Genomic DNA, 7,935 nt, shown 5'->3' with positions numbered 1-7,935 from the left:
AGCAGGGCACCACTGAGGATCAAAGGGTTGGTAACAGGTTTGGTGTTTGTGTTTCTCTTTTGATACTTTGCAGAGTACCTTTCAAAAACAAAGTTTCCTATATTCCTATAAACTAGGTTATATCCCTATAACCTAGGGATGAAGGATCTACACAGGTATCAGCTCATCTTCTCCATGATTAATGAGTTGTGTGTTGTCTTCAGCATGGGTGCCTTGTCATCGGTTTGTGGAGAGCAATATATAGTCCTGACAACAGCCTGGGTTGGTTGGGGGTTTCCATGGATAGTAGATAGAATGTAAATAGGATTAAAATACATTATGTGAAATTCTGAAAGAATTAATAAGTGTTTTTAAAATTTAAATTTGAAATCATAAGGATAATATTGTAGGCTGAAATGAAAAAGGAACATGCAATAGTTTGGAGACATACAAAATTAATGAACAATAATAAACATTGCTACATAGATAAATAAAAAGTTAATATCTTTTGTAGCATGTTCCCTTTTACCTAGCTTAAAAGATAAATGCATGAGATACTATTATACATGTGTTCCTAGCCACATAACAGGTAAATATATGTGTAGTTTTATGTGTTTAAAGGGTTCCTGACATCATTTTAACACAATTTGCATATTTGAAAATCATGTAATCATAGGATCATAGCAGCTTTTCCTGTGGAATAAATTGTCATTTACTTCATTGAAAATGAAAGTGTGACATTGAATGTCGTGCTGGTTTTTTTGGTTCATGGTCAAAGGTAATACCACCCTCTATGTACCTGTAGGACTTCATACTTCCTTACCATCAAGTTCAGCCTTTGCAGGACAACTCTGATTTCAGCTGGATCAACTCTGTTTAAAAGTTTGTAGCAAGACATGGTTCTTGCATCTTCTACTGCATTCGATGTCTTATTTATTTCATGTTGTCTTTTGTTAAAAAACCTTAAAAATAGGTGTGCTTATCATAAACACTGTGCTTCAAGCCCATGCCCTGTCTTTAAGGCTTCATATTGAATTTCCAGTCATTATCTAAGGCATGATGGAAGCTTTCTTGTGCTGTGGCCATGCCTATTATGGCTCTCACATTTCTTGAAAAAAAGGCCTTTGTTTTGTTTTTCAAGAGCAAGATATTCTTGAAAAGGACATTGGCATGGGTTTCTTGGCTTCTGCTCTACCCATCAAATAGTTCTGGCTTGTTAGTTGGAGGTAAGTGTGTCATAATGCAAAATATAATGATGCACTGTAAGGGAGTCTGGACTCTATGCACGTTAAAATTATGTTTTAATTTCGAAAAATAAAGACAACTAATAAAAAGTGTTCCTCATAGCCAAGCATGGTGGTACATGACTTTAAAGGTGAAACTCAAGAAGCAGAGGTTGATAGATTTGTGAGTTATAGAACAGGTTGGTCTATAAAGTGAGTTCTGAGCCATCCAAACTACAAAGAGTGACCCTGTGTTCTCATTACTATGAAGAGACACCATGACCATGGCAACTCTTACAAAGGAAAGTATTTAACTGGGACTGACTTACAGTTAAAAGTTTTAATCCATTTTCAGAATAGCAGGAAGAATGGTGGCACACAGGCAGACATGGTGCTTGAGAAGGAGCTGAAATTTCCATATCCAGATATTCACGGAGCAGGAAGAGAGAGTCCCCTTGACCTGGCTTAAGTACTTGACAGCTTAAAGCTCACTCCTAGTGACACACTTCCTTCAACAAGGCCACACTTCTTAATAGTACCCCCCAACATGAACCTGTGGGGACCATTTTCATTTATACCACCATATCCTGTCTTAGTCACTTGTTTACCAATTTGATGAGACATCATGACCAGGTAACTTATAGAAAAGAGTTTAAGAAGGTAAGTCCATGGCCATCATGGCAGGTAGCATGGCAGCAGGCAGGCAGGAAGGAAGGTGTAGTGCTGGAGCAGGAGAAGAGAGCTTCCGTCCTGATCCACAAGCAGGAGACACAGAGAAAGAGCTAACTGGAAATGGCTTGGGGTTTTGAAACCTCTGAGCTCATCCCAATGACATACCTCCTCCAAGAAGGCCACACCTCCTAATTCTTACCAAACAGTCCCACCAACTAGGGACCACACATTCAAACATATGACCCTAAGAGGGGCATTCTAATTCAAACCATCAAAGCAGACTCTGTCTCAAAGACAAAAAAATTTGTTCCTCAGATTTTGACATGGAACCATATATACTAAGTGAGATTTTAACCCAGTCAGTTTCTTTAGAATTCCTTTAATTAGAAAAAATTCTTTCAAAAGTCAAAGAGGATGTGTTTTATACAGCTGCATTGCCTGGCTCAGAGAGAAGTTATGGAGTATGAAATACTCCTGAGCTACAAGAACCTCACTCAGAGTTGGTGATATACAAAGTATGAATCACTGAATACAAGGAAGTGGCTGCTTGAGGTAACTCAGGAAATATTTGAAGTTTAACTTGAAATTCATTCATATATGCTCCCTCACATTGAAGCAGATGTATCTTAAGTTTGTATTTAACTAAGATTCCAGATTTTTACTTTTAGCTTCTCACTTAAGAATATTTATTTTTATCAAATCTTTGGTCACTGTTTTCAGTATCCACAAGATGGCAGTCTCTTCTTAGAGATATGGGGGGGCCTCTCATGTGGTTTTGAGTGACAGCGTTTGGGGGGAGGGGTTTGCTGGTGTCACAAGGTTGAGGAAAACAGCTTTGTTTTCCTACTTGTAGCACAGTATCTTGATGTTTCCTGAAGGAGAAACATTAGAAACGGGAAACGGATTTTTTTTTCTTTTACCCAGGCTTAAACTCTTGATCCTCAGTGAAGAGAGAAAAAGGAATAATGAAATCCTTGAGTGTTTCACTAGTGGTCCTGTGGCTTCAGTTTAATTGTGAGTTTTGGGACTTTTTTTTGTTTTTGTTTTTCGAGACAGGGTTTCTCTGCATAGCTTTGCGCCTTTCCTGGAGCTCACTTGGTAGCCCAGGTTGGCCTCGAACTCACAGAGATCCGCCTGGCTCTGCCTCCCGAGTGCTAGGATTAAAGGCGTGTGCCACCACCACCCTGCGGCACTTCTTTTGGATATAAGGTGTGATATGTGGAGTTGTTGCCTACTCTAGGAACACAAATTTTTCATCTCTAGTTAAGGGGTGGGAGGCCCATGGAAAAGCCATTTTAGAATGTTAGAATTGAGTCTTGCATTGAGTCTTGGTTGTGTGACCTTTGTCTTTCTGCACAGGGGTGAGCAGCCAGCAGAAGGTGCAGCAGAACCCGGAATCCCTCAGTGTCCCAGAGGGAGCCATGGCCTCTCTCAACTGCACTTTCAGTGATAGTGCTTCGGATTACTTCAGCTGGTACAGACAGCGATCTGGGAAAGGCCTGGAGTTGCTCCTGTTTGTATTCTCCAGTGGTAAAAAAGAAGGCAGATTCGCAGTTCACCTCAACAAAGCCAGTCGGCATGTTTCCCTGCATATCAGAGACTCCCAGCCCGGTGACTCAGCTGTCTACCTTTGTGCAGTGAGAACACAGTGCTCCCCAGGCACCTGCAGCCTGCACAAAAACCTATTGGGCCCCAATAGGCCTGAACTAAAGTGTGCTTGATCAGAAAAGTATTTACCTTAAGAAAATCCTGAACACATGGTGCTCTAAGCTTCATGTCTCATATTTCTTCTCATCCTCTTTTTTTCATTACCCACTGAATCTAATTATTGCTGCTCATATGCTTATGGGTGTGGGATCATCTACTAATACACGGGTAACCTACAAGTGGCCATTTTCCTAAAGAAAAATGACTCTCCTTGTGCCAAAAGCCATCAAGCCTCAGCAAGAAAAGGGGCCTCAGGAGACCCTTTCATCTGATGCTTGAATTTTAAGCTGTCTTGATTTTGTGCATGTCGGGTACAGGTAACCACAAGGCCTGTGAGTTCATGTGTGCAACAGCCTTGTCATGCCCAGAGAAAAGTATTTTGAAGCTCTTCTCCTCATCATCTAGGTCTGTTTGTTTTATTTTGTTTCACTTTTCTTCCAAGATATTCCCTAAGCATTGTTGGGATGAAGAGTTGGTAGAGGTGTTTCATCTATGCCTGAGCACTTTTCTTAGCACTTTGAGCATTCTTATGCTTGGGTTTCTACATTTTTCAACCCCCTCCTTTGTGACTTTTTTCTAGCATTGGAGGAGCTGATGCAGATACCCCACTTAGGTTTGGACACTCAACACCTATTCTCAATACTTTGGGCGGTTACGCATCTCTGTGTCAACTCACAGAAAGAAAGCATCTTTGACCAAGTTTAAGAGCAACACTAATCTGATTGTTGGCTCTTGTTTGAACTCACATTCCTTCTTTGCAGCTGGGAGATACTCTTTGACTTTTTATTTGGATGATCAGATTATCACTGTTGGTTCAAGGCAAGTGCTTCATAAATGGAGTCTCAGATCTGCTTATACCTCTCTGAAATTCCTGAGGTATCCAGGTGCAAACCGCTGGTCCTGCCCCTGTTGAGTCCATGGGAACATCCTTTGTACTTCTTGGAGTCTGTGTCAAAGTTCTCATTTATATTTTGGTTCCCACCAGTTTCCACCTTGCTGAATTTTGTGTAGTTCCAATTCAGTTTCCTTTTGCAATCTCACAGTATTCTCTGGGTTCCATGAAGATGTTTCTTGTTAGCTATGAAAATAAAAAGTTTAATATATTTACTAGCACTAGAGACACCTGCAAAGTAGAAGTATCAATACCAGTCAGTGACTATCAGCTGTGAGGCAACCAAGGTCAGCATTCACGAAAGCACAACTCAGAGGTGGGTAGAGGGAATCTTTAACAACTTCTGATTGGGTAGGTAGTACCTGAACATCACATGATCATCTCCCAACTTGGGACATGCATAGAGCATGTGGGGCTTAGACTGGTTCAGCCTGTGATCACCCAGAAAACTAACCAATCCCAACACAATTATGTCAGCACTTGTCCAATCCCTTCCGTAGCCCTATAAAGACCCCAGACAAAGAGGGTGAAAGTTCCCTCCTCTCTGAAATTATTCTTTTTCTGAAATTTCTCTTACTTTTCCTTAATTTCTCACTTTTCTGTAAATATTTTAATAAAGATTGCCTTGTGTAGATGTAACCAATCGTCTTATTAAAATAAGAAACACAGAGCCAATGTAAAAGAGAAAGCCGAGAGGTCAGAGCTCAGAGATAAAATCTTACCTCCTGCAGTGCTCCTAACTTCCCTGAGAGAGAGCTACTTCCTGTTTGTCTGTGTTTAAATAGTCTTTCTGTTCAGCCTTCTCATTGGTTGTAAACCCAACCACATGACTGCCTCATCACTGCCTGTAAGTACCGCCCTCCAGGTCTTAAAGGCGTATGTCTCCAATACTGGCTGTATCCCTGAACACACAGAAATCTACCTAGCTCTTCTAACCACCACGCTCTTGCTATGGCTCTAATAGCTCTGACCCCAGGGCAACTTTATTTATTAACATAAAATTAAAATCACATTTCAGTACAAATAAAATATCACCATAGCCTTGACTTTGCATACACATACAAGAGTCCACATCTTTTGCCTTCATTGATAGCAGATCACAAACTCAGAGACACTGTTCCAGGTCAATTTTTGGTGAATGTCAGTGTCTGGCACCAGGGACTTTGGTCATGTACAACTGAGTTGTGAAAGGGCCTGCTATCTAAAAACCAAAAAACTAAAAACCAACCAACAAAGCAAAACACAAACTCTGCATTTCTGGGATCCATATACAACTCTGTCCTCGTTCATGAAGACATGAATTAGACTGTTACCTCTTAATCTGTTCTAGGACAAGACAGAGATCAAAACTGCTTTGCAATTTCTTCTGAATCAGCTCTGGACCCTCAAATATCTCATACCTTGTTCAAGTAGCAAAATGAGGTGGCAAACACCAGATGACAGATGGCAAGGTGGCGATGCTTCTGTCCATTAAGACTTGATTTTAAGCCATGCCTCCTCGTGTGTGTGTGTGTGTGTGTGTGTGTGTGTGTGTGTGTGTGTGTGTGTGTGTAGACTGAGCTTTCCTCTGACTGCTTAGGTTAAACCCAGAGCTCTGGGAAATAGACTAAACACACACTCAATTGGGGAACTAAATTTTCTCTCTTAGGAACCTAGTTCCAAATCAGAGTCCAGAGCTGCATCCCCTGTGAAAAAAGGGAGACTGAGTAAACTCTGGGAGTTCTGATGGCTGTTTGCCTACAACTAGCTAGTGAGTTCAATCTATTGGTAATGGGAACAGGGACATCTAAGTTCAGGGCTACATCATTGAAGAGGCCAAGTGTTTTTGATAATTTGAACATGCACTTGGAAAGTATAAATGCTGACTTTTGATTTCTAGCTTGTGTCTCTGTCTACAGGTGAACAGCCTAGAAGCAGAGAGAATCCTCAGACCCTAAGCATCTAAGAAGCTGAAAATTGCCACTTTGTTCAAATGATGATCTACTTTGCCCATACATAAGCTTTTCAGTTTTATGACTTTCCTCTCTTCGATTATTGTTTCCAGTGACCATTACTATTAGTGTCTTATCCAGAAAGCCTTTTCCCATACCAATGAGTTCAAGACTATTTCACATTTCTCTTCTATTAAATTCAGAGTATTTGGACCTATTTTTTGGTCTTTGACCCATTTGGACTTGAGTTTTGTACAGGGTGATAAATCTTCTCCTTGTATTCTTTTACATGTAGCCATTCACTTTGAACAGCATCATTTGTTAAATATGCTGTCTTTTTTTCCTGGTAAGTATACCTGGCTTCTTTATCAAATGAGACATTCATAGCTATGTGGACTTATATCTGGGTCTTCACTTCTTTTCCATCCATCAGCGTGTCTGGTGTTTATGCTAACACCATACTGTTTTTCTGATTACCACTCTGCAATACAATTAAAATCTGGGGTGGTGATACTTTATGAAGTTCTTTTATTTTTCATGATTATTTTAGCTATCCTGAGTGTTTTGTGTTTCATTATGAAGCAGAAAAATTAGTTGATTTCTATTTCCCTGGAGAACTGTGTTGGAATTTTGACAGAAATTGCACTGAATCTGTCAATTACTATTGGTAGGATGACTGCTTTCACTATATTAATCCTACCAATCCATGAGCAGGGGAGATGCTTTCATCATCTGATTCCTTCTGTTTCTTTCTTCTGTGTTTTAAAATTGTTGATGTACTAGTTCCTCACCTGCATGATTAGTTTATCCAGGATATTTTATTATGTCTGAGGACATTGTGACTTGTGTTGTTTCCCTCATTTCTGTCTGTTGTTTTTAGATTTCACAGTTTTTTGTTTTGTTTGTATGTTTTCTATTTTTGTTTTGTTTTAACGTGGGGTGTCCATTTCTTTTACCTTGTCTGCAGTGCCTGGATTCCTTCTTCTGTTTCTTCTGCTTCATTGGTAAATCTTACCTCTGAGTCTTTGGTTTGACTTCCTAAATTGTAATTTCCCAGTTTTATCTCAGTTTGTATTTTCTTTAGTAATTCTATTTCTACTTGTAGGTCTTAAAACTGTTTACTTCATTTTATTCCACTGTTTGTTTATGTTTTCACAGACTTCATTAAGGGATTTATTCATATTCTCTTTAAGATCCTTGGAAAAAATTATAATATCTGTTTTTTAAGTCCTTTTCCCTTGGTTCAGCTATATTGCATTTTCAGGATCTGTTCTAAGTATGGGTACTGGATTCTGGTGGAGACATGTTGTCTTGGTTATTAATGATTGTTATGTGCACATGTCTAGAGTTGGGGTGATTGTATTTTTATATTTTAATAACTGCTTTTTTTTTATTCAGTGGATGTTTTATTCCTTGGTTTCTGATGAACTCTGTGGATCTTAGCAAAGTATGGTTGTTATTGCCTTGTAGGGAGTGCTTCTATGGGCCAGTGTATGGCAGAAAGGCATAGATGTAGACTAGGAGAAAAGCT

The 7,935-nt window shown here is 39.6% G+C and overlaps 1 gene segment (V, D, J or C); it reads left to right on the top strand.

The window, feature by feature from the left end:
* Positions 1–2,741: 2,741 nt before the first annotated feature.
* On the top strand, positions 2,742–3,595 carry LOC119088461. The segment is given in 2 exon segments: positions 2,742–2,888; positions 3,234–3,595. Coding segments are annotated over 2 exon segments (411 nt in total).
* The last annotated feature ends 4,340 nt before the right edge of the window (positions 3,596–7,935 follow it).

Source organism: Peromyscus leucopus, chromosome 9 (genome assembly GCF_004664715.2).
Source record: "Peromyscus leucopus breed LL Stock chromosome 9, UCI_PerLeu_2.1, whole genome shotgun sequence".
Lineage (NCBI taxonomy): Eukaryota > Metazoa > Chordata > Mammalia > Rodentia > Cricetidae > Peromyscus > Peromyscus leucopus.
The sequence above is the reverse complement of the archived record's forward strand: the minus strand, read 5'-3'. Positions and strand labels throughout refer to the sequence as shown.